Raw genomic sequence first — 27,745 nt, 5'->3', positions numbered from 1 at the left:
TGTTTAATTCGTACACAAACAGAAATGTAAAAAATGACAGTTAGGCTAGCCTTTCCCCTCTGCTTCTCTTTATGCTCAGCTAGTTTATTCACCTCACAGTGGTAGCAACGTTAGCATGTAGCTCTTGAAAGCAAATAAACATTTTCCCAAAATGTTGAACTATTCCTTTAAAAAGCAAGTCCTACGTCAGAGTAGGACTGAGAGTCACTTATGAAACTTCCTACACTGACTTTCAGCACAAGGATGACTGACTGCTAAAAGAAAGTGTGACAGCTCTGTTTTGCTAAACATTCAACACACAGTGACATTAGCAGTGTGGACTATAAAACAAAGGTAACATTTGAGAAGATGAATAATCACACCATGTTTTATGTGCAGGCTTTATGTGTATAGCAGAGCTGTGATGATTAGTTGTTTAATTGATTTGTCTTTTAATAGAAAATTATCCAACAACTACTATGATAATTATTTATCATTTCAATCATTTTTCATGCAAACATGCCAAACATTCTTCCAGTTGCAGCTTCTAAACTGTGTGAGAATGTTGTTTAATTCTCGTTTTACCTTTGCAATAAAACCAGTAAAGCAGTAAAACTTGCTAACACTGAAGCATCTAATAGAAGTTCATCCATGACTTTGGGATTAGTATGTGTGACAAACTAGTATCTAAAACTGGCAACTTTTGAAACTACAAATATTTGCATATTCATAAATTTGGATTTTTCAATAAGGGAGAACGAGTTATTAGTTTTCTGAACTTTTTTTATGGAAAAAACACATCAGACACAAATTATTATTCCAAGCAGAGTATTTATATATCTTCAAACATGTCTGGAGGGGATCTTTAGCTTTGCCTTCAGACAAATTTGGCAGCAAATGTTTCGGCACAGGTCAACAGAGCCATCTGTAAATTACTGAAGGGTGTGCTGAGAACCTGATCTGAATGTGATGATGATGGACACATCTCCCATCTCCAAATAGGTGTAATTTTTGATAAACTCAGATTTTCTAAATCTAAATGGTTACCTTCTAACCGAGTACAGACAAGAACACATATTAAGAAAGATCCAACGTGTGTGCTGTGAAAAAAGCCTCTGCATTTGTAAGATGGTTTGCTGACTGCCAGCTTTTCATTTTATGAAGGAAGGGTGTTGTCTCTTCAACCGTTGCATAGCCTTGCATTAAATCTCATGAAGACATTGATAATTTGTTAATTTGTTTGGTCACTGACAATTTATAGTCTAGTTAGGACTGATTTCCTACTCTTTAGACGTGGTAAATAAGGGCCCTGATCCCAGACCTGCTCCCCAGAGCCACACGACCTTTCCTCTAGCACCACACACAAGACTGTAAGAGAAGCTAGATCAGCAGTATTTTGTTTTCTATCCAACACTTTCATATTGTGGCTGTAATGAACATGGCAACTGTGTGTGTGCGTGCGTGCGTGCACACGCGTGTGTGTATCTGTGAGGGCGGAGTCGGTGCTGCTGTTATCTCTGGTACAAAGACTGCAGCACACAAACACAAAACAACACACACACACACAGATATGCGTACGTGCATGAAGGCATGCCAGGACACACTCTTGACCTCATACACACACACACACACACACGCATGCACACACACACACACACACACACACACACACACACACACACACACACACACACACACACACACACACACAGAGCAGTCTGATCTGTGCAGGGGCGGAGTTTAAACCACAGCCATCCTGCTCTCTGATTGGCTGTCGGGCCATATATGTATTTGGACACTTCAAACATAGTTCAGGTAAACAGTTTAACGTTCTAAATCAGATAGCAACAATGCTAACAATGCTAACCATGGGTTAAACACACAAGCACACATGGAGGAGGATTTAACCTCTCTTTATTGTGTTGGTCAGTTGACATGTTATAGGAGACAGAATGGACTTCCAGGTCTCTATATAGAGACAATAATGGACTCAGATCGTCTTGTATTTTGTCCCATCAGGAGACTTCATCATATATATTCACTGACTTTGCTGGTGACAAAATATTGTCTGTCTCTGAGCAAAACAGTCTGCACCAAATAGAAGTCAAACCAGAACTTCTGGATTGAGAAGTAGGAAAACCTCACTAAATATCCCACTGACATTTAAACTATGCTAATAACTAGAAATCCATCCTTGGAACAGAAGCATTCTCAACAGCATGTCGTGTTTCTCGCTTCATATGTTTGTTTAGACAAGGATTGTAGTTTTCTGAAAAACCATCTCATATTTATTTTTTTAGCTGCCTTTAATGGACATCGTTTCCCATAAGTCCTAGACGTTTGCGGGCTTAAATGTCATGGCTCGACAGAGGAGGTGAGTCCATGAGCGAGCGGTGGGGTCACGGCAAGTTCCGACATGTCTGTAATAACAGCAGGACAGAGAGGAGCCGACGCTGTACAAGACTTTACACAGCACAGATTACAGCTAGAAAGCTTGACTTTAGAGGAAAGCATCGGGGAGTTTTATGAATACGGATGAAACCGAGTCACGATGACGTAAGTTCCCGCGCTGCCAAGAATTACAAGACTGAGTAAAGTCTATGTCAAAACACCTACGGGACACGTCAGAGTAAAAAAGTCCACAAGACTGGGACTAGTCAGAGTTAAAACAGTGAGAGGACAAAGACAAGTCCGAGTGAATACACCCACGGAACCGAGATAAGGCTGAGTAATCATACCCACAAGGCCAAGTATACATCATAACGCCACGAAAAATGAAGCCTGAGATAACAGAAAAAAAAAGAGGCTGTACTTGAGTGCTCGAGCCCTGATATATACTGTCAGAAATAATGAGTGCAGAAGAAGAAGAAGCTGGACAGAAAGTTCAGGACTGGCTGGACGGGGCTTCACACACTCATCCTCTGTAGTAAACTGAGTAGTTGTCGTCTGACCTGCTGACCTCTCGTGCTGCTGCAGGAAGAGTTGTGTTAATCTGATAATCTGAGAACACACACAACACACACACACACACACACACACACACACACACACACACAGCCACAGTGTTACCTTGACCAGGCTGAGCGGGTCGTGTCGGAGTCTCTGTTTGTTCTTCTGCATTTTCCCAGGCATCATCTTCCCCGTCCGGAAGTCGAAACATCCCAGGTCCACTGTGTTTCCAAGGTAACGGGACAACTGAGGCTTACTTCTGAACTTCTTCCCTGTAGGACTGAAGGAAGGAAGGATGGAAGGAAGGAAGGAAGGAAGGAAGGAAGGAAGGAAGGAAGGAAGGAGAAAGTCAGACAGATTAATTTAATCTGAGTTTAATCAAACTGCAGCAGTGTGTTGAGTTGTGTGTTCAGTTACAGAAACAGACATCACTTAAACACAGTGGTGGAAGAAGTATTCAGATGCTTTACTTAAGTAAAAGTACCAATATAGGAAGTAAAAATACTCCATTACAAGTAAAAGTCCTGCATGAAAATCCTACTGCAGTAAAAGTACATAAGTATTATGAGCTTGATGTAGTTAAAGTATTGCAGTAAAAGTACATAAGTATTATAAGCTTGATGTAGTTAAAGTATTGCAGTAAAAGTACATAAGTATTATAAGCTTGATGTAGTTAAAGTATTGCAGTAAAAGTACATAAGTATTATAAGCTTGATGTAGTTAAAGTATTGTAGTAAAAGTACATAAGTATTATGAGCTTGATGTAGTTAAAGTATTGCAGTAAAAGTAGTGGTTTGGTCCCTCTGACTGATATATTATTATATATGACATCATTAGATTATTAATAGTGAAGCATCAGTGTTAGAGCAGCATGTTACTGTTGTAGCTGCTGGAGGTGGAGCTAGTTTACACTACTTTATATACAGTTAGCTAGTTTAGTCCAGTGGTTCCCAACCTAGGGGTCGGGCCCCTCCAAAGGGTCACCAGATAAATGTGAGGGGTCGTGAGATGATTAATGGGAGAGGAAAGAAGAAAAAACAAAGTTCTGATACACAAATCTGTTTTCAGTTTTTGGACTTTTTCTCTAATCTTTGATTTTTGCTGAAATATTGGATCATTTGAACATTTATTGAAATGAAAGCATGTGAGAAGTTTAGAGGGAAAAATCACTATTTGGTGGAGCTGTTAACAACTCATAGACATGTGAAATGTGACCCCGACTACACACTGCTTTTTGTAACCACTGGTTTCATCTTTAACAATGTGTTGTATTTTAAAAGCTTGTTATATTATCCATGGTGTCAAATCTTCATCTGAAAAGTAGCTAAAGCTGTCAAATAAATGTAGTGGAGTAGAAGTATAAAGTAGCATCAAATGGAAATACTCAAGTAAAGTACAAGTACCTCAAAATTGCACTTAAATATAATATTCGAGTAAATGTACTTAGGTACTTGTCACTGGCAGCTTTTCCACAATAAACCTTTCAAAACATTTAGAAGTTTCTGTGTCCTCTGCCAAGCCTGCAGGCTGTATGCACACTGTTTAATTTCATAATTGTTAAAGTCAATATATATTGTCGATATCAAAGCGCATTCATTTGCAGAGGATCATGGGGAGAGGGAGATGAAATCCCAGTTGAATATTATTATTATTAATATATTATCATCACTCAAGGACTATCTTTTCTAATGCTGCCACTTTCATGCACAATGAGTCATTTCTTTAAACAGCAATCACTGTCCTCATATTCAAATATCACACAGCGTGGAGTCACCCGCAGCTCAGAATACAATCTATGCATGTCTTCCTTTTCGCAAGTGGAAGTTGCAAGTTTTTTTTTTTTTTTTTTTATAACACTGTGACTCTGTGCAGATTAATAAGACAACTGTCAGGTTGTCAGCACAGTCCCTCTACGCTGTGAAATCACTGTATGACCCTTCAGACTCATACGACACTGATCAAAGAATAATCATGTCATGTTTTTCTGGATGTGATCGGTCACACTGGTGGAACATTCCTATCATAGTTTTCATATCATGTTGGTGGTTAATATTTCTGAGTGAGCAGGATTGTGGTGCAGTGTAAAAGTTTGAGCTAAATGTAATTTAAAAGTGATTTTTTTTTTTTAAATTGGTTGCATATCTTAGCGCATTCCAACAGCATTTCAGTAACTACGCTAAATTTTATATGTGTTCAAACAGTTGAAATGTAATCACTGAATGCTGTTGAGATAAAATAGATGTCTAAAAATATATAGTCAGGTTTAACCTCGACGCCTCCAAATCACTAAACTCACACTGGGTCAGACTGTGAGGTCAGTAAAAATAATGTCAATATGTTATTTTAAATGTGTTGTTAATAGTTTTGTATTATTAGAATGAAGAAATAAGGTCTTTGGGGAAAATATCGGAAATGCTCCATTCGTCTCAGCTGGCAGGAGGGGCATGTCGGAGGCTCGTCTGATTGACGCAGAGCTGCCAAGTCTCATGCTTTGACCGTGAGACTCAAGCAACTGACACAGACCTCACAATCTCTCGCCACACATGCCTTTTCTCACGCTAACTTTTCATTTTCACTTCCTCTGATGTAATATTTGTGATTTTTAAGAAAAGGAACAGCAGGTTTTTTTTGTCCAAGTTCAGATGGGCAGAGGCACAGAACACCTCCGTGATCATCATCTGTTCGAACCAAAAGCGTGCAACAACAAATCACTGAGATGTGCCTTCAGGTGGAGCTGATCATTTACAGATAGACCTGACAGACTAAAGTGGGGGGCATCAGATGATGATAGCGACTTGGTGAGGAGCATAGAGCTTTCTTATATTTTTTGGAAGAAAAATATGTGTAATATCTGAAGTGTAGTGGGTCAGTTTCCCCCCACCCCAGAACAAATCTCACTCCAGGCTGAAGTCAAAACTGGGCAGCCTTGTTGATGTTAGCTGGCCGGTTTCCGGTGTTACACCGTGCAGAACTACACAGAGCTACAAGTCATGGGATTTTGAAAAGTAAGGAACACACCAGCATCTAATCAGACCTCAGTGACATTTCTTTTAGGTATGTTTACAAGCTGTTTAATGTGCAGCAGCTGAGCAGCTAATTAGCTATCTAGCTCGCTAACTGACGGCGGTGGTGGTGGCTCATTCAACAAGCTAAGGTGCAGGACAAGACGTGTATTCATGTTTGTAAGTTAGATAAGGAGGAGACTTTAGCAGGAAAGCTAATGTGGGTTGTTTTTCAGAGTCTGTGGCTCTTGTGTTGTGTAGCAGGATGCAATCAGGCTCAGTGTGACCGTCTGCTCTGCCTATGACAGGATGCCACATTACCGCTGTATGGAAATAAGGGATCCAGCAGAATATTATGCTATGATGGATAACGGACCACTTTTTAATGGACATAATGTAAAACTAGGTGGCATCATCATGAAATCAAAGAACTTAATATATACATTTCTCAATTTTGGTTTCTGAAAACATTTTCAAACAAGAAATGAACCGTTTAAAATTAAAAAAAAATTGATTTTGATTGATCAAAATGATGCCTACATAAAAATTTGTTCTGATGTTTTTAGAAAGGTTAGAGCCCACTTGCCAGGTGAGACCAGCAGGTAAGCGTCCATCGTCATCCCTGTTGAGACCATCATGTCCTTCATTAATGAACTGGAGGCTCTGTTGCATTTCAAGCATAAGATATAATTCCTTTTAGAAGATAAATGTTGGTCTCAGTTATAAATATATATATCACACATAATACTTTATTTAACCAACAATAATTCAATTAATACTAATTTCTTCCAAATTGGTTTGGCTGGAGGTAACGTTAAAGGAATAGTTCCTCTTTTTTTTTTTTTTAAGGACATATGCTTATTCGTTTTCTGGAAGCGAGTTCAGAGGGACTTTCAGGAGGAAACAGTGTGGCTCAGTACAACAGTAAAGAAATTGGTCTAGCAGTACATCTAAAGCTCACTAATTACCTGTCATATCTTGTTTGTTTAACTCATTCAAAAACCAAAGTGTAAAAACAATCATTTGTTGTATTATTGGGGGGGCGGTTACGTGCCGGACTATTTCTTGGCTCTGACTGGAGATTTCAGGAAGTTTCTGTTCCCGCTGGAAAACTTTGAACTCCCACGGACACAAGTTCAAACTCGGTGTACTCAGTGTTGAGAAAGGCCCGGTCAGGTCAGTCAGCTACAACATCACATCTGACACAAGCAGCTTCTGCCAAACACTTCCTCGTTCACTGCACTGCACTGCGCTAACACACAACCCTAACCCTTCCCTGTATGCCCTATAACCTAATTCTGATCTCCACCTTAAAGCCGAGTCTTAACCCTTGAATGTTCCCGTGAAGAAGTGACAACCAGACGAGTGCTTTCACTTTCTAAAACTGTCTGCAATTTCCAAACATGTCCTCAAACTCTCTCAAGGTCTTAAACGTGTAATTGGTCCTCACAAGGATACAAGTACAAGAGTAGACACACAGTCATTCAGCTGTGTCTGACATGTAGGTCAGCAGCAGCAAAGCACAGATCAGAGGCTGTGTGTGTGTGCTTGCATGTGTGTGTGTGTGTTTGTGCGTGCATGTGTGTGTGTGTGTGTGCTTGCATGCATGTGTGTGTGTGTGTTTGTGCATGCATGTGTGTGTGTGTGCCAGTATCATATCTATTTTCTATCATCTTGTTCCAGCTCCTCATTGAAGCTCTTTACACTGAGTGAAATATTCAAACCCAAGACTGTTTTTTTATGGTTGCACCATTCCAGGAACTATTCTATATGTCATGTGAGTCGGGATTGAAAATACATTTTTGTGTGGTTTTGAACACAGTTTGTGATAAACAACACAAGTTTGTAAAGATGGAGTCAGCAAAAGGCTCCAGCAGGGTGTTGCTGCTCTTCCAGTAAGTCGACCCGCTGACCGGTTTCCTTACTGGAACTGATGAGTCACATTACAAAGCAAACTGAAAGTAAAGCCGCGTCTCAGCTCTGAACTGCTGAGTTTAATGTTAAAGGAGGTTCAGGAAGTGACAAGAGCTCAGATGTTCCTGACATTGAGCTGTTAGTCCGACCGAGCCTCTGATCAACAGGAAGAGAACGCAGCCTCTGAAAACAGCCGCCGGCTCTGCGGCGTCACGGCCTCACCACAGACCTGCACCAGGAGTGACATCATTTCCTTTGTGATCCAACGCAGCAGTGATGAGTGAAGATGCAGAATCAGGAAAAAAAAAAAAAAGTTAAAGGCAAAAAATTCAGAGTGAACTCTGATCTACTTTAGAGAGAAGCTGAACTCATTTACACGGTTGTTTGATATCTTGTTTTATCAGTTCAGCAGAGACACACACACACACACAGATGGTAATTAAACCCTGCTTATATCTTTTGTCTCTACAGAGGTTGAATGCACTTTCTGTAAGGTGCTTCATACACAGGCAAAAGGCATGACGAATAAAACTGAGCTGATGCTGCAACCTTTTCATGACTTTTTTCAATTAAAGGAGTATTCGTATTGCACTTCCACTTCCAGACAGTTACTGGAAGCAAGATCAAAGCAAAAGAGACAGAGATATCCTGACTTTTAGTCCCTCGAATGGGCTCTTTTTTCTTCTTTTTCTAATTTCTGCAATATATATACACAATAGATAGATGGCGAGGTGCTCAGCGACGCAAAAGCAGCGAGTAAAAAGCTTCACTCTCATCAAAAACAAAGCGCCCCCGGGCTGCTTTAAAGCGCTCCGTCTGATCAGTGCCTTATAAAGTACAGCTGCTGTTGTGCTTTCTTGACCAGCTGGATGATTTTATACGTGCAGGTGAAGTCATCACTGATGTGGACGTCCAGGAATTCACAGCTGCTGACCCTCTCCACTTCAGACTCAATGATCGTCAGCGGTCGACGAGGTCTCCTCCCCTCCCTCATGTCAGCTATCGTCTCCTCGGTCTGTGTTGAGAGAGAGAGGTGGTTGTTGTTGTCGCACCGTATCACCAGAGATGCCACCTCACACCTGTATGCTGTTTCGTCACCCCCGCCCGGTCAGCGATCAGACCGATGACTGCGGTGTCATCAGCGGATTTCAGGATGTCCTCGTGTGAGGCGACGGGGTCGAAGGTGAATAGCGGGCTGAGGACGCATCCTTGTAGGGTGCCAATGTTCATCATCACATTGTTTGAGGTTAGATTTCCATTTCTGACAGATTGTAGTCAGGAATCAGAGTGAGGACATGTGACAAGCCGGTGTGGGGTTCAGGCCATGGTTGCACAAGCTTTTAGCCTAGCATGAAGCCTCCACTTTTGACTCAATTGCACCTCATCGGACGTCTCCTCCGGTTGCCTTCTTCGCTGACATTTTCCCGCTATTTACATAAATTATGCATACAGGAAGTTGTATCATCAGTTGGTGCGCTACATGCAAGCAGTTCCAGTGAAACAGTTGCACATCCTTCTCAAATTGTACAAACAAAATCAAAAGCAGCAGGAAGAATGACAGCGAGCTGCAAGCTGCACGTCTGTGTATGAGAGACATGATCAATATAAAGTTTAGTGAAATGTGTGAAAACAGCATTTATTCTTTGAAGGAAATCATCAGATAGATGTTTGGACATTGGTTGATGAGCGTATGTGTCTATATCCAGGTTTGCTGTCAATAAATGGAATAATAAATAAGAAATAACAGCTACACTGAATCACTGCATAGGATAAAAAAAAAACCTATTGCAAAGATTAATAGCCACTAGTGATATCGGTATATAAATTCAACCTGCTTGTGACAGTAGAGTGTCGTGTAATAACTACTCGCCCATGAAATTATTCCTTGTGCCTCAGTTTTGGCATTTCTTTCTTTAGAACATCCAAATGCAGCACAAAAGTCTGGTATTTTCCACTGCAGAGAGAGGCCAGATGATCGGACCAATATGGCGACGGTTGAGATGCATCCCAGAGTCTGGAATGCAGCATCTATGTGTAAATATCTATTGCTAATACATAGCTACGGCTAGCCCACCTAGTTTAGAAAAATAAAGGTTTCCTCATATCAGTGATAGCTACATACATGTATTATAAACTACTTTACACAGTACTTGTTTGTAAAAAAGTTGTCAGTGGAAAAAATCTTTTTTATCATTCATCAGATGGACTATTTTTTCATTCAGGTGGTTAGAAAAGTAGCTTCAGGACAGCAGTAGTGTTTTTAAACGACCTTCTGGGTTTTTCAGACATGGACGGTTAAATCTTTGAGAGAAACTAACGGTTACCTCTGTGACCTGAATGTATGATAATACACGAGAGGCACAAACTGGGGCTGGTATTCGCCAGTCGGACAGCAGCAACATGCCAGTAGTCAAAAGGAGCATACGGCTAAGAGTCAGGATACGACAGTAGAGCTGCAACCATTAGTCCATTCATCAATTAGTTGCCAACTATTAAATTAATCGCCAACTATTTTGATTGAAAGCCAACTGATTTGATAATTGATGAATTATTTTGAGTCATTTATATAAAAAAAAAGGCAAAGCTGTCTGGTTCCAGCTTCTTAAATGTGAATATTTCCTGGTTTGATTTTGTCCTCTGTGACAGTAAACTGAATATCTCTGGGATGTGAACGTCATCTTAAGCTTTGGAAAACAAAGTGTAATTTTTCACCATTTTCTGACATTTTATAGATCAAATGACAACAGTGAGATAATATTCTGAATTGGCATAATTGGCATAACATACCATCAGCCACTTTTTGATATCAGGTCATTTTTAGGCCAGTTCGTTAATTAATGAAACCCTGAATTAGTGGTTACACTGTCAGCATCAGTAAACAATTTGTTGACAGAGTCTCTGTATCGACTTCTATGGGAATATTACAGAAATATTATAATCAGAAATAGTATGTTAGATATTATATGTTACTGAAAATCATAGGAATGTATGTTTCACACTTTAAATGTTGGCCATCATAGAGCCGATGTATCAACTTCTACAGGAACACTACAGGAATATTATATGCAGCTGTATTATGAGATTGTTAGTGAAAATGATGATTCAGTGACACTATGTTGCCCACCACAGAGCCGCTGTATTAACACCTGCAGGACTTTATTAACGCTACTTTGTAACTTATCTGACAGTGATCACTTCAACATTTTACCATCAACTTTTACTCAGCAGCGGTGAGTTAAGAAGTGATGATGACAGAGCGAGGACCAGAAACCACAGGTTTACTGATCGATCACCGGTAAAACCAGTCCGGGACTGATCAATGACTGATCGATGAGTGTGGCGGAGTACCTGTAGTAGTAGACGTCGCTCTTTCCAGCGCTCAGTCCGGACTTCCTGATCACTTCTTCCTTCTTCCAGCCGGGCGGCAGAGCGGGGCAGTCCGTCTTCTTCCTCTCCATCATCACACACTTATCGATCCCACAATTAAGCTCCGGTCAGGTCAATCGATCACTCAGTAAACACCGATAAGGGCCCTCCGGACAAACGGCGTGGTGGTAAACCCGGCGGAGTAGCACCCCGGGACCGACGTCACAGACGTTACGTTAACGGCGGCTCTCCCTCCCTCCGCCCTGGCTGTTTGCGGTGGTGATTTCGGGTTAAATTTAAATGAGAAGTGTCCCGGTGAAGACTGTGAGCCGGGATGTTCCGGGTTAAACTGCCTTCAGGTCCCGATTTAGTTCAGTTTACCTCCGGAGAGAACCAACGGCTGATCTGATCTGAACTGATCTGGACTAACGGCAGGCTGTGACGTCTGAGTTATCACACACACACACACACACACACACACACACACACACACACACACACACACACACACACACACACACACACACACACACACACACACACACACCCTCTCAGAGATCGTCAATTGTGAAAGATGACTCACTTAGACTTGATGTTACAAAAAACCTGAACCATGTAGTCCCAAATACGGAAGCCGTGAGTGACAAATTCATTTATCTTAGGCGAGGTTAAATACCTCTTTATCCTGTGAAGACAAAAGTTTGTTCTCTTGAGATAACAGCATAAAAATGTTCACCTTGTTATTCTGGGATAATGAGATTTAAAAAACACACACACAATAACAATAATAAAGAGATAATAAGAGTAGCATGATATCATTTTTATTTTAATTATTTCATTTTATATAGGAAACAAATTACACTTACATATGTTACGCTTCACATAGTTTTTCTTCCCCATTTTCAAGTTTTGCCTGTAAGATTACCTCTCACACACTAAGAGTGAAGAAAAGTGAACAGATAAGTAATAATAATAGTAATAGAATTCATTTTGGGAAAAAAGGAAGGCCACGTTCCATGGGACTTTTTATTAAAACATCTATCACCTATCCTTTATTTATACGGTACTTAACATCAAAACAGAACATATAATGCATTCACAAAATAGAATACATGTACGGCAATTCAATCAATCAATCAATCAATCAATCAATTTTTATTTATATAGCGCCATATCACAACAGAAGTCATCTCAAGGCACTTTTCACATAGAGCAGGTCAAGACCATACTCTTTAATTTACAGAGACCCAACAATTCCCCCATGAGCAAGCACTTGGCGACAGCGGTAAGGAAAAAATTAAAATGAGTTAAACTTTAAAATGAACTAAAAGCAATTTTATAAAAGCAAGTTTGCCCTGCTTGGGGACAGACAACAAAAGCTGATCAGCAGATCTCAGATGGGGTGCATGGAGTGAGACAGCTGACAATGTAGGATGAAGCAAAGCCAATCAGGGTCTTAAAGACAAGCAGTAGAACTAAAAATCATTTCTAAATGCCAAGTAGCCAGTGCAAGGAGGCGAGAATGGTGGAAATCAGATGCTCAGATTTTTGCGGGTGTATTTCATATAAGCAGGTGGCAGTTGATTTCTGGGGCACTCAAATGTCAAATAATGATTTACAGTAATTTATGTACTGTACCAGTCAAAAGTTTTGACACACCTCTCTACTCAATTGAATGACAAAGTGTGTCCAAGCTTTTGACTGGTACTTTATAAGGGTTTGTGCTGATCGAATCTTGGCAATGCTCCTGAAATGACAGATTGCTGACTTTATTATAGTGATATTAAAACAGTCAAAGAAATTCAAGTCAGAATGAAACAGTGAGCACACTGCCAACCATACACTCTCGGTTCTGTTTTTAGCGGCATTCAAAATCAAAAACTTGACATCTGAAACCTCAGGTCTGAAAGGCAGATGGTGAGTGAGGTCACTGATGAGAGGTCTGGTGGATTTGTGAACAAATATATCAGTGTTACAATGAAAAGAAATATGGGAGTTGCAAATAAATTTGAAAGAGTGGTAACATGTAGACTAGGAACAGTAAAGGGCCAAGAATTGAGCCTTGTGGAACCCCACAGGTAATATTTGCATTGCTAGTCGAGGCATCGCCAACTGACACAGAGAAGGTTCTGTCACTCTAGTAAGACTTAAACCAGTCAAGAACAGTCTCAGTCACACCTATAATGTTTCACTCGATCAATTAAATTTACCATAATCGAAAGGTTATGGCAATTTTATTTGAACGGTCTAGCAACACCATTCAGCCGAATGTCATTCAAAACTATAAGAGGTGCAGCTTGTGGACTATGATGTGTTTGAAAACCAGACTGAAACCTTTCAAAGAGAGAATGCTCATTAATAAAGGATCTAAACTGGGAATATACCACTTTCTCCAATATTTTGGGGTCTAAAATGATTAAGATTTTAAGTGTTGAGATTTTTTTTTCAGTAGGAGTTGATTTAAAATAGGAGGAACAGTCTCATTTTATTAAATATCAAGAAAAATATAAAACGGTAGAAACTTCTTTTTAAAATCTCACAGGTAAAACAGACAGGAGGTAGATTTCATGCTATTAACTGTCTTCACTAGGTCAGACTGAGACGGCAAGATTCAGGCTCTAAAGATGGCAGCTTTCTCAAGAAAAAAGGATAAAAATGTCTCACATCTTTCAGAAGAAGACATTTCATCTAAATAAAGAGGGTGGTGAGTACAAGACTTTATGGTCTTAAAACAGTACTTTGGGGTTGTGTGGATTTGTGGCAACGAGCTGTGAGAAGTATTTGTCTTTTCTTCCTTTGCAGTATTCTTAAAGACTTTTAAAAGCTCTCTCATGACATCAAAACTTTTCATTTGGAGGCTTTTCGTTTTCTTTCAGACTGCACATGTACATGCTCTTAATGGTCTGGACACAGTAATTAACCCATGACGATGTAGAACAGCCTCTAGCAGTTTTAAAGGATGTCTCAAGTGTTAGCACATACTGCAGATGCAAACATTCTCACCTTCTTTCCCCAAAAGATGTTTTCATTTTATTTTTATTTTATTTTACTTTTTGGTTTTATGTTTAACAATATTATATATTGTTCTTGTTAAATCAGCACTTGTCATGACTGGGATTTAAATCTGCCCAATTAAAAAATTTGTCCCATACAAAATTCTAAATATAACACATAAAAAAATAAAATTGAAAAACTGAATTAAGTCCAAATTTACTGAGGTAAATTTTGTGTTGTGTTTTTGGTGCCTGGACAATGAGGCAGAGTGATCACTCTCTGCTTGTGTTTCTCCCTCCTCTCTGATTCAATCTCCCAGTGACGTCACAGGCGAGGTTAAAGGGGCCTGCAGCAGCCATGAAGCCTGCTAAATGTTTGGTGGACCCACCATGTCTGACCACAAGTTTTCACACGGTTTCTGGAAAACAACTCCAAAAGTGAAGATGTGTCTCGACTGAAAATTGTCCATTTATCCTACATTTTGATGTGTATGATTATCAGAGTAACTACCTAAAAGGACCAATACCACAATCCTCCATGACAAGTAAAAGTATTTCACTTAAGTAAAAGTAAGTATTGTCAGCAAAATGTAACTAACTATGGAAAGCAAAGTAGCCAGTTACTCTAGTATTATGCAGGAGGGAGGCAGCCTGTATAAGAATAAGAAATACTTTATTAATCCTGAGGGAAATTTAAGTGTCACAACAGCTCCGTCCAGCACACATCACACACAACAATAGAATAAAAGAAAAGAAAATATAATAAAATAGAAAAGGTTACTATTATACATTGTGCTGTAATTATATACATAGTATATAATAAAATGAGAGTTGTGATAGACAAAAAAAGCTATTATCCATTGTGCAATGATTATGTACATGGTATATAATGAAATATGATAGAAACATTGTTATTATTATACATTGTGCAGAACAATAATAATTATATAGTGCAATTCTTAACCAGTTATGAGTTAGGCTATATAATAGTATGTATGTAATACATACTATTGTAATAGTGTTAACCACTATTAGCCCCTATTACATACAGTGTAACAATGTGCTAGCCATTTTAATGGGATTTCAATATACATAGTGAAATTCTGTATATATTCCTATAAAGATAGATAGATAGATAGATAGATAGATAGATAGATAGATAAAAGAAGAGGAAACTAAGTTAAAGGGATGGGGGGTTACTGACGCAGGCTGCTATCACTCTGGGCAACATCATTTCCAGTAGTGATGAGTGGCAGGATGCTGACTGCAGTGTATTCGTTTAGTTTAGCGTCTTCTGAATCCCTCATCTATAAAGAAAACATCAGCTCTGTGTCTGTTTCAGCGTGTTCTGTAAGGAGGTTTTGTAACGTAATCTGATCCTGTTCAAGAGAAACTCTCAGAACTCGCGTACAGACCAAATATCAGTTAAAAAACTGACAATTTAAAGTTTGCGTGCTTTTCTGGCAAAGATAAACCGGTAATACAACCAGACCCATAGTTTTCCTAATGCGGGAAAATGCTTTCTTTGATTCCGCATGAGTCATATATACCAAGTATTATACATTTGAATGCAATTTCAACTTTATTTTACGTTCCCCTTGTATTTCTTACATCCTATTTATCACAATATGAGTGCAGTAGCGACAGCCGGTTGTTTAATATGACCCGAAATTTCCTGAAGATCCTAAAAGTCTGCAAAACCTAAACGGTCTTCTGCGCAAGTGTGAAGGACATGTGTCCACTGATTATAACCTTTGACTCCGTGTCAGATTTGTTAAATGATGCTTGGTTGTAACGTCTCTGGCGGAAACTGACTCCAGACCAGCTAACTGTGAGCTAGCTTTACCCGGGAGCCTTGAATTTTCTGTTTTCACATCGTTAACTGTGCGCGGAGTGCTGGACACGAAGTGTTCACTGAAAACTGACATTTTGGAGTCCAAAGGTCGGTATTTTACTTTCGTTTGATTAGAGTTGACTGGTTGGATTTGGAACATGTAGCTAAAGCTAGATTCAAATTCCTGTTTTTAGCCTGGTGGTGCTGTCAGTTGTTTAGTTAGCTTAACTAACTCTGAGATTTTGTCAATATATGTTGAGTCAGAAAGTTTTTGAACGGCCTTATAAAAGTCATCTATAAATTACACTAAACTGTCGTTACCTAAATTACTTGCCAATCACTGAATCTGCCTGGGCATGTACGGTTTGTTCGCTTTGTGTTTTAATTGTGTAGCTTGCTGTTGGCTAGGCTAAAGCCAAATTAGCAAACTAACGTCTCTCAGTTTTGTATCATTCAAACAAATTTTGGTCAATACTGACAGACTTTTCGTTACAGGCAAGACAAGCAGACTCACTCGAAACACAACCACTTGCCAAAACGGGCTGTCAGCTCATGATTTCCAACCCTAACATCCACTGTTAGCTGTCTGGTTTATCAGATCCTCTGACCTGACTCATAAAGATCATAGCTGTTATCAATCAAGGCATCATAGTATTCAGATGATTGGATCGAAAATGTTTATGTTTGCGGTTGCTACGGTAACCTAAAGAGCTCAGCGCTGTGCAGTTCAAGAAAACACATGCAAATAGACAGAAGACCTTCACCACTTGTCATATTTTATTTATAAATGCTGCCTGCGGAAATCAGGATATACACAACCTTAAATGGATTAAGATTTTGAGCACCTTCCTCCACAGTGAACATTTTATACTCCTCTCCAGCATTCTTTGTGGTTTAGTGATTTATAAGCTCAGAATTTACACGTTGTTGTTGTTGTTTTTGTCAGCATGGACTCCACCAGCCTGGTCTCTGACTTCCTATCGCCAGAGTCTACAGTGACAACCCTGCTATCAAGCTCAGGTCACCTGAAGAGCAGCCTGCTGCCTCCTGAACACAACACTTCCTTCAGATACAGAGACAAGGTTCACTCTGCTTCTACTGCTTTTATATTTTCTACAGCAATGAGCGAGCACCGTGGAGGAAATCTGCCTGTCTTTGTCTTCTGTCCTGCCGTGATAAGTGACTCAGCTTTGGCAGCCATTCCTTCCACCTGACTAACAACATCACATTTTGTAGACCGACACAGAGGTTATCTCCCTTTCAGGTTTCTAACAGCAGATTTCCAGCAGAAGTTCTGTATTGGGGTTTTTTTTTATATAAAGGAAATGAGCATTGCAGTGATCAAAGTGGGTGTGGGAGGGAGGTGTTTCAATTCAACTTGTTTTAATTTCTGAATGATTTCAGTGCTTCAAGTTAAAAGCCCTCCGGTTCTTTCACATTAAAACACCCCCACCCCATTCACAGTAAAAGCCCTTTATGTCTAGCTTTCTTCATTCTTCTTTTTCAAGTATCACAAAGTTCAGTTCAGTGTTGTGAAACATGCTGACAAACCTCATCACAGCATGTGACGAAACTGCAACAGTGTGGGTAAAATTTTAAAATTGAAATGTCAGCAAGTGAAATTTGGAGGATTTGTTTGCTCTCTAGGAAAAAAAACAATTTTTGGTGGTATTAGGCTCACAAAACAGAAATTCCCCTCGTTTTTAATTGATTAAACTGATTGATTGATCGATTTTGCAGGAGTATGACTCAGCCTCTGCGGCGTTGGACGCTTACATCGCAGACTTTGACAGGAGTCGTCGGAACAGCGAGCAGGTGACAGGAGGGCTGGTTCTTCCACACAGCTTGCCCTCCACGCCAAGCAGACCCAAAGTGAGCACGCTCAGAAACAAAGATGGTAGGTCCCCAAACGGAGGCGATGTCACTGAAAAGCAGCGTAGAGGTCTTCACAAGTCCACCCGCTCAATTCAGGTCCAAATTATAGGGTCCTCTTGTATTGCTGCAGGTCTGTGTGTCTACATGTCTAATATTGATTGCTTCCAAATGGACAGCTTTGATCATGTGGTACGTCATTATAATTAAAGTGGGTCAGGTTTTGTTTATTTTGTTTCAGGGCAGTTCAATTTTAGTCAATGAATTATGTTTCAAATTAAAAGCCTAACCAGGGACATGGTCTGCAAATTGGCTTCAGCTGGACACCAGATAGACATAAAATCTGTTGCATGTCTGTGTTACAGTGTCTGTCCGTCCAGTCTTTGAGAATTATTATATATTTGCAAAAATGTGCTATTTACATTAAATTGAATCATTTAATCTAATTATTTAAATTTCTATTTATTATTTTTTCAATCATTTTATGACTGAAACACTTGGAGCTACAGCTATGTGTTTTATTACTATTAGAAATATGACATTATTATTAAATCATCAAATAAATGTGTTTATTTTTTTATCTCTTACTGTATCAGATAATTGATAAGTTTTATTTTTATTGTCCTTGTGTTTTTTTGTTCCTACTCATAGTTCTCAGGGAGCGTTTGACTGACAGGGAGCTGGACTTTCTGAACCTCCCCGTCAGTTCCCTCCGTCACCGTGGCAACCGAGACAGACTCTCTATGACTACAGACGAGCTGCTGTCCATCCCTTTTGATGGCTCAATGCCTGTCACCCACACATCTGCTTTTATCCAAGGTCTTTAAACACACCCCCACCCTCGCATTCATCCCACGTCCTTAAACACTTGAATCACTGAAGGACGATGTACATTTGCCTTTATTTCAGATGTTGTTTGGACTAAATGATGGATGAATTGATAGAATAAATTATTGATAGATGAATCAATAATGACAGTATTGTATATCTCATCTCGCCTGCTGGTCTAGGCCTCCTGTCCCAGTCTGGAGCCTCCCAACCCTGCCCCTCCTCCTCCAGACCAGGACGCAGAGCCTGGGATGGACTCAGCAGCAGCCAAGCCACTCCCCGACTGAGCCACCACCACCCCCACCCTCATCCAACCAGGATGCCACGGAGATCCAGGTTCACGCTGATGCCACTTATCTGTCTCATTTGGGCATGTTCTCTGAAAGATCCCTGTTCTAACCTGTGAAAGGTCTACATCACACTTTACATTTCATCACTTTCTCCTCTCCCCAGATGCAGAAGAGGACCAGGAGTAGCCTTGTTGAAACCAGAAGTCTCCTCTGTCAGCAACTTCACGGTGACTATCATTCACACTTATTCTTTTCTTTAAGGTCTGGAACATTCTGTGATTTTTAGATCTGAGTCTGTGAAGGACTGTAGCGAACCTCTGTCTGTCAGTCTGCACACAGAGCAGCAAGGTCAGAGTGGGCAGAGCCGTCCTCGTCGCTCCACCTCCCTCACTGGTTCACCAGTAACAAGGCCGACATGGACTGTTCTGGAATCACCAGCGTGCCGGACCTGGAGTACCCAGCGTGGATCCAGCGCTGTGACCTCAGCGAACCGCCCCCGCCCCCAGAGTCAGAGCTGTGGGACAACCACGGTATGACACACCCTGCAAGTCACCAACACTGCCATGAGCGACTGTTCAGTTCTCTCCATACACGTTCCCCCATTGTACTGAAGCCTTTTGAAAGCGTTTTTTACCATCAAGTAACTCGAAAAGCTTAATGTTTTCTTCCAACTGACTGTTCACTAAACCTCTCCCTGAGCTGCGATGTTGAGTCATAGCTTAGCAACTGTAACTAGGCATGGTAGGGCTATCAAGTGTTGGATTTCTCCACATGTTGAAGCAGTGTGCATGAGGTCTTGTAAGAGAGATACAACCACATTTAAAGAGGTTGGAGGGTTCCATCTGTTTTGGGGTATTTTCAAAACCAAAGATTCAACAGCAAAAGTGTAAGGAATTGATTAAACAACATGTTTGTCTTCTCTAACATGAGCTGCAATTGAGTAATCAAGCGTAACATCCAAGGCCCAGGAACGCATCATTATATAACTACATAGTTTTTGTGGGGTTACAGATTAAGCGAAAAAATAGTTCAGGACTAGCACATCCACTTTGTAGTGATGTTTCCACACTGTGTGGAAGCTGGTCCTGAGTGCTATCAGAGTTTAGGCTAATGTTAGCAGCTCTGTCCTGCTCTGTATTGGATTTTGGGAAGTTTACACTCCACTTTTACAACCTCTGCCATTACGCCAGACACATGGGTTAGTCCTCCTTAAAACCTTTTCCCTTGTAAAGTTAAAAAACAAACATGATCAAATGAACAAGTATGTAAGCTAAGCAGCCAAACAGGGTTATGTTAGAACGAAATAACAGTCTGATATCACATTTTTCCATCATACTAGAACTAACTACTGTAACCTTATACTTCTATACCAGAACAGTGCTGTTCTCTTATTTACATGTCTTCTACATGGTTCACCAACTGGTTAGGATGCTGACTTTTGGGATATGCACCTCTAGCCTCAGTCTTTTAGCACAATATCATGTATGTAACTATAAAGTGCATATTAAAGATTCCTTTTACAAGCTTCTCATTTTAAAATGAGTCACCTGGAAACATTAAAGTTAGCCAGACAAAGTGTTTTCAACCAATTCATGAAGCTTATGTTAGCTTAACATTATAAATCTCTTTCCTCACAACCCATAATAATAATTTTACCATGATTAAAATTCATAGACATAAAACACACTTGCACTTGCATTTTGAAGCCTCAAGTTTGGCATTTTGACCGTCGTCATCTTGGATTTTTGGAGCCAGAAGTGACCATATTTGGATGAGAGGGTGGCGCTGACTCTAACACTGGCTGCTAGCTCGGTTAGCACTGTGCATTTACAGTCTATGGTTAACTGTGATAATGCTAATGCTAGTGCTAATTTTGTTTTGCTTAAAACAAAATGTACTTACCAGAAAAACTGTACAGCCAACTCCTTAGAAGGTATTTTATCACAGCCAAATGCTGAACAAGGCTTTTTTAGGTGACCAAAATGTTACAGTTATTTTTCATGAATTGAACACACACTAAAATAGCGTTGTCACCATGGTAGTGACTTGCCAATCACAAGGTAACCACACTCCAAATCATACTCTGTGTTATCTTCTATTTTACTCTAAATGGGACCATAATTTACAAAATGAACATCATGCTATATTGAAGAAGACTTGAAACTAGCGATTGAGACCATAAATTCATTGGGAAAGTGTTTACTGAGGTAATAAATCAAGTGAGTTGGGTCATTTTCTCATAGACTTCCATATAATCAGACTTATTTTTTCAACCAGTGGAGTTGCCCCCTGCTGGCCATTTGAAAGAATGCAGGTTCAAGGCACTTCCGTATTGGCTTCGCTTTTCAGACCTGGAGCCACCACTTGTTAGAATTATTAGGAATCTGTTGTGGAGAAGTTTCAGCATCTTTGGAGTTATCTCAAGTTATTTGTTCCTCTTCCAGGTGTTCTTCCACCTACAGCTCCCAGAACCGGTGCTCCTTCCTGGGTAGCAGACCTGGAGGAGGATGATCCCGACCTGGCACCTTCACAGGTGAGAGAACCAGATCACACTGCTGTGTTTTTAATTTGATCAGTCAGCAGCTCATGTTTCCTGAAAATGTATTTCCTGATAGGTTGCATGTGGGTGATACAATGTGTGTGTGTGTGTGTGTGTGTGTGTGTGTGTGTGTGTGTGTGTGTGTGTGTGTGTGTGTGTGTGTGTGTGTGTGTGTGTTCAGGTTGATAGCCAGCAGACTCTCAGAGATCTGAGGCTTCAGTTTGCTGAACAGATTTCTCTGCTCGCTGCAGAGAGAAAGAGCTCTGACATCATGGAAACTATGTTCAGAGGTAAAAATAAATATTGTTTAGATGTAAAGCTTAAAGGACACACTTGATATCAGTGTCCTATTCATATTCCTGCTGTGTTTATGTTTGTGTGTTTCTTCCTGTCAGACAACAGGATCGAGTCTCTGATCCAGAAGGCAGATCAGGTGCTGAACTCTCTGTCTCAGAGCTCTGCAGGAGCAGAGAGTCTTGCAGATCCAGGTGAGACCAGGACTCACCTGATACACAAAGTTATAAGCAGCGAAGCTAAAGTTAGCCAACGTATGCAACAGTCAGACACAGATGACCCAGCTCAGATAACATACAAGAAATAACATAACAGGTTTGTTATTGTGAGAGTTCAGTTGTAGTTTGTTCTCTACAGATTTGTGCATACATTGTGATAGAGAGGAGCAGTTAAGATACTAGTAGATATTGTTGACAGTTAAGACAACAGAGCAGGAGCAGGTTAGTAATTTTAGCATTTTCAGTGTCACACATCTAGCAATGCAAAGCAGCTTCCCCTGCAAAACTTCCCATTGTCACTCTATATTACAGTTGTCCTTCTTCATATTAAATGTTGTTGTTGTTGTTGTTGTTAGTGAGTAATGCTGCAGTCAGTCCAGTGAACACTGAGGAGCTGCTGCTCTGTTCGTCTTCACACTGTCCTTCATTCACTCAGTAAGACTCATTACATCCATACTCCCTTTATTATTAGTTAAGATGCAACATGACTAAAAAACACTGATCATTGTGATGTTTGTTAAACTTGCAGTGACTCAACAGCAGCAGCAGCAGACGGTGTCACAGAGGCTCTGACAGGCAGAGGAGATCAGGTAAGTTATAGTCTGTCCTGTTTCACCCCTCACTTGAAATAAAAAAATGTCTGTTTTCACTGATCAACTGTCCTACTTAACCTTCATTTTATTGCAAGTTCAGTTGCAGTATTTTATTTTATTCTTTATGATCTTCATTCCTCCCTGTTCGCCACCACTGCAGTTTGATTTCCATCTAACCTGTTGACATCAACCCTGCTACACTAGAAGGATGTATTGTATGTGATTTGGCCGTGTCCTGCTTTAATGATATTCCCCTCAGTATCTGTTTGTACTTCACTTTGTGATATAAAGTGACGGTAGGCTACACATGTACGTAAACCCCTGAAGCTACTTCTTTTTCGCCTTGTGTTAGCAGTGTAATGACTTGGTTAGATGTTTTGTTAGATTACTGAAAAGGAGAAGACGACTGAGCTTCAATCAACAATCTCTGCCGACATCAGAAACTTGTAACCCCTGAATGTAGAAGTGTAAATGAAGCTTTTGGTGCTATGTTCTGCATTGTGTTTCCACTGCACATGTACACTGAAGTCTAACTGATCCTCTGGCCGATCCAGGCTCATGCACAGCACCTCCCTCTGTCTCCTGTCTTCCAGGCTCAGGGCTGCGGTCTCCACAGAAACAGCATTTGGAAGCAGCCTGGTCCAGTTGAGGCTCTGAAACAGATGCTGTTCAGACTGCAGGCTGTGGAGGCGGAGCTTCAGCGACAACAACACCCGTCACTAGCTTCAACACTCACTGACAGGCTGCAAACCAAGGAAACTCCAGTGAAGCAGGTATAAACAGTCAGTCAGGCTGAACACAGCTGTGTTCATTAAGGCACCGTGTTTGCGAACATTCCCAACTTTTTATGGAAAAATTTACTCAGCAGGGTTTACACAAGAGTTAACTAACGCACCTACCTCAGGCCTCTGCTGTCAACATTCAGCCGTACTGTGAGGAGCAAACCTCACAAGCCCTTCAAGTGTTATAATAATATGTCTGTCTAATTTATATAAAGTTGTGTTTGTGTTGCAGAGGCCTGAAGCAGAGCTGGAGAGTTGTCATGGTGGACCATCATTACAGAGGTAACTGAATACATCACACATCTGACTTCTCACGTCAAGATTTAACATTAGAGCAACTGTGTAGAATGAACTGATGCCTCTCCCACTTGATGAGCAGTACCTATATACCAGAGAGTAGAGTTATAAGATGTTTTTCTATTATCTCAATCTTAAAATGTTTCTCAGCTGTTAGAACATTAATACAGAACACTGACTAACTGTAGCCCCATTTTTTGCCTCTCACACACAGCTGCTTGTGGCATTAATAAGCCTGACAAGAGATGGCAGAGAGGCGGCGTCATGATACTCAGAGAACCGTGGTTATGCAAATAACCCAAAGATAAATTCCTTTTCAGTAGCAGCAAGCACAACACATGGGCCTGCTGATAACTAACTGTTATATTCAGAGCTTAACAAGATATTCAGACTGACGACGGTAACGCTAACCACAGTAAAGGAGGAGCTAGCAGAATTTAAGTGTGTAGTGACTCTGTAAGAAAGTCCCATCTTAACACTGAATATTCACACCATGTGGTTGGATATTCTGGGGTTATTTGTTTGTTTTTTACTGAAATATAGATGTAGTTTAGAACAGAACTCACACACCATGTGGTTGTATTTTCTGACGAGCTCGTCCTACTGGTCTGACCCCAGTTTAGTGTGAGTTAAGGAGCAATATATTTTTGATGAATATTTCTGTCCTCAGGGCTCTGTATCACCTGAGCCGTCTGAAGCTGCTGGTTGAAGAACCCAGAGAGAAATACAGAGAGGAAGAGTTGGAGAAGGATGAAGATGAAGGACGCTACTCCTCTTCATCTGCTGACGGACTCATCTGTACTCAGGAGAAACCCTCCTGAAGCTGAAGGCCTGTTCAGCAGAGCGAGGGACTTCTTGTTCAATGTTGTCACTGTCCTGTCCTCGCTGTTTGCTGTTGTGTCCTGCAGCAACAGAAAGGAGTGTTTTGGATTTGTATTTCAGATGAAAATGTGCAATTAATCTAACACTGATATAGTACAGACACCAAGCCAGACTCATCAGGAAATGTATAAATATATGAAACAGGTAGTTAGTAGTTTTTTTAGGAGCAGAAGTTAAGTAATTTTTTAAAGTGAAGAAAGCTCTGAAACCATTCTGATGGTTAAAAACTAGACTAGACTACAAGAAAATGTCCTGACAGACAAAATGTCACCATCTTTCCACATGCTCAAAGCATCTGTCCAGCTGTTGAGACAATAAGTGTCAAATTGTGAATGTGCCAATATGAACAGGAGATAATGTTGTTTGCACTGAAAATATAGTTTTATAGATAAATCTTTTCTATCCATTGCCACACCAAGACTCTGGAGATGGCAGTGTTGAAATGCCAACTACACATTTAATATGCTAACATTATGTTAGCATTCTATCAAGCTAACATGTAAAACATAAGTATGTCAACATCTAGTGTTGAATATGCTAACTCGACCACATTAAAATACTAATGTTGGCATGTCAGCGTGACTCCTGTTACCATATTATAATGCTAAAGGTTACATGATAAGCGTCAGAATTGTAACATTCAAAAATGGTCAATATGGATCTTAATGTACAAACTGCATCTACATTAATGCCAACATTAGCATTTTAACATGCTAACAGTAGCATATTTTAATGCTAAATGTTACACGATAAACACCAGAATTGTAACATTCAAAAATGGTCAATATGGATCTTAATGTGCTAACTGTATCTACATTAATGCCAACATTAGCATTTTAATATGCTAAAAGTAGCATGTTAATGTCCAATAGTTGTTAACATGGATGTTATACCATCTGGAGCCATTTTTTACAGGTTAACAACAGTGTTTTAACATGCTAATTAGCATATTACATTTCAAAATTCTAACATGCTAAATGGAAGCATGTTAGCGACCAATAGTGAACAGTTTATTTTTCTATGTAACATTTTCTGCCTTAAATAGATGGTGAGAGTGGACAAATACAACAAAGGTCTCCGGCCAGATTTAAACGGGTTGTTGTGCTTCATAGTCTTAAACTCAAAACCACAGGGACACCCTGTCAACTATTTAATTTATCATTTATTCAGGCAAAGTTCTGTATTAAACATGGATGCATATTTAGTTAAATAAAAAAAAAGGTAAAACGTATTTTTATTCCCCAAAGTTAGGTATGAAAAAGTATAGTTTAGGTATTGATACTGAAACTCTGGTATCATACTGGTACTAATATCCAAATTTTTCAAATGATACCCAACCCGGCTAACTGTTTTCACACTTATGTGTCATGATTAGAATGTTAAGATTCAGCATTAGGCTCAAAGCAGAGGAGCTACATATAGATGAGCATAACCAAGTCCAGGTTAGTCTGATGAATGTTGAGCCAAGTTTGACAGTGTGGAGCTGAGCAAAGCTGTGTCTTAAATGTCCCAAAGTGGCCACTGTACAGAGAATAATGCTGCATTCACATCATATGGGGAGTTACCATAATCACCAGTTTCTGACTTGTAAATACTGTTCTCATCAACATGTTAATACCACTGTGAAACTGATTTTTCTGAAGGCTTTGATATATCCAACTTGGTGTACATAAGTGCCTGAAAAACCAAACAAACAAGGATGCCTCATGTCAAGAAAAGCCTGCTGTTCAAGGTCATTACAACTAAATTGAATAGATATAGTGTTATGTTAATTGTGCACAGCATTTATTAACTGTCTTAAGGTGTCCAATGACATGAACATTCATAGGTTATAAATATGGGATTTTGCCCATCTCTACCATCCATCCCACATGATGTGAATGCTTTAGATTAGATTTAGGTAACAACACAGTCTTTCCCGTGGCTCCATCCTCAGGAAAAACTCCAGCAAGTCAGCTTTATTCTCTGGTTTGTATGATTGTTACAGCCTCACACCGGTGTGCCTATAGGCTTTTAGTTTTCTTCCTTCTTTATATGACTTTTAGCCCCTCAGTATGATTTGTACAAGAAAGAGAAAATCTGATACTAGACTAATGGGTATTTTTATTCACTTTTTGTGTCTCAGCTGAGAAAGACCATCAATGTTTTCTCCAGTGCTTCATATTCACAACTACAGTACCAGTCACCTTCCTATCCCCTTGAATGAGAAAGTGTGTCCAAACTTTTGACTGGTACTGTATATGTGCCAAATCAGGGTTCAGGTAGACAGGTGACCTGCTCATGAAAAGATGTTTATTGTGTAACAGAGTTTTAACACTCAACATGAAGTATTTTTATTTCATATAACAGTGTCATTTCCAGCTGTTCTGAGCTGGTTTTTCCTCAAACAGCTCACATTAAAATGTGGTGGTTTACTACCTTTATGATGTCAGCTCATTTTTAGCAAATCTTTGAGATTAAGATAATCGGAATAAAAAAAGTGGTTTCCCATGTACGTTTTTCACAAATTCTCATAAACGTTAACTTCTTTGCAACATTCCAAAACAAAAGGATACTTTTTTTCTTTTTTTTTAAAGGTACATGTTTGTTTTTTTAAACCACACTGAAGTATGACCTTTTTTTTGTCATATTGGTGGGAGACCAAAGAGGAAGTGCATCTCAAGCAGAGGCTCAGATATCTCAACTTTTGGTTTGAGTCAAGCTACAAAAACACTTGATCCTACATTTGCCAAAATGCACCTGGATAGCGTCTATTCATTAGACCCTCCCTGCGTGATAAGTGCCCACCTTTCAAACTCAAATTTTATGTCCAAGCCCAATAAGATAGCCCTGTGCTATGACATCATTATTTTTTCACTCGTAAAAGCTCGTCCAGAGCCACAGAAGACATTATATAACATTATATAACATTTTATACCTATACAACCATGACCAGCAAACTTAACATCACATGTAAAATCAGTGGAGTGCTCCTTTAATTTTCTCAAACCACAACTTTTTGTAATGTATTTTATGTATCTTGTAATGTATCTTAAAACTGAAGGCTTTTGTGTTCAATGTTAAGGGGTTGAGTCCACATGGTTCACAGATGTTTTTATTAATTTATAAATTGT

General features: G+C 39.8%; 2 protein-coding genes across 3 annotated transcripts in view; one reads left to right on the top strand and one right to left on the bottom strand.

The window, feature by feature from the left end:
* Nucleotides 1–11,689, bottom strand: part of mbd2 (methyl-CpG binding domain protein 2) — a 29,149-nt gene extending 17,460 nt beyond the window's left edge. Inside the window, exons 1-2 of the mRNA XM_042394231.1 lie at nucleotides 11,193–11,689; nucleotides 3,049–3,208 (exon numbers count right to left, since the gene is read on the bottom strand). Of these exons, the coding sequence (XP_042250165.1) occupies nucleotides 3,049–3,208; nucleotides 11,193–11,305 (273 nt within the window). The 5' untranslated portion in view covers nucleotides 11,306–11,689. The remainder of the gene's footprint in view (nucleotides 1–3,048; nucleotides 3,209–11,192) is intronic.
* Nucleotides 11,690–15,501: 3,812 nt separating this feature from the next.
* Nucleotides 15,502–27,053, top strand: c19h18orf54 (chromosome 19 C18orf54 homolog). Of its 2 annotated transcripts, none has more exons than XM_042394229.1 (15): nucleotides 15,502–16,145; nucleotides 16,984–17,119; nucleotides 17,778–17,934; nucleotides 18,561–18,728; nucleotides 18,920–19,073; nucleotides 19,191–19,254; nucleotides 19,356–19,557; nucleotides 21,472–21,560; nucleotides 21,748–21,856; nucleotides 21,962–22,054; nucleotides 22,435–22,513; nucleotides 22,608–22,668; nucleotides 23,265–23,444; nucleotides 23,686–23,735; nucleotides 24,421–27,053. In XM_042394229.1, the coding sequence occupies exons 2-15, from the start codon at nucleotides 16,985–16,987 to the stop codon at nucleotides 24,569–24,571; spliced, it is 1,692 nt and encodes a 563-aa protein (XP_042250163.1). In that variant the 5' UTR covers nucleotides 15,502–16,145; nucleotide 16,984; the 3' UTR covers nucleotides 24,572–27,053. The 2 variants fall into 2 exon arrangements, with proteins under 2 accessions (XP_042250163.1, XP_042250164.1); XM_042394230.1 differs by lacking the exon at nucleotides 15,502–16,145 and adding an exon at nucleotides 16,791–16,893.
* The last annotated feature ends 692 nt before the right edge of the window (nucleotides 27,054–27,745 follow it).

Source organism: Thunnus maccoyii, chromosome 19 (assembly GCF_910596095.1).
Source record: "Thunnus maccoyii chromosome 19, fThuMac1.1, whole genome shotgun sequence".
NCBI classification, from domain to species: domain Eukaryota; kingdom Metazoa; phylum Chordata; class Actinopteri; order Scombriformes; family Scombridae; genus Thunnus; species Thunnus maccoyii.
The sequence above is the reverse complement of the archived record's forward strand: the minus strand, read 5'-3'. Positions and strand labels throughout refer to the sequence as shown.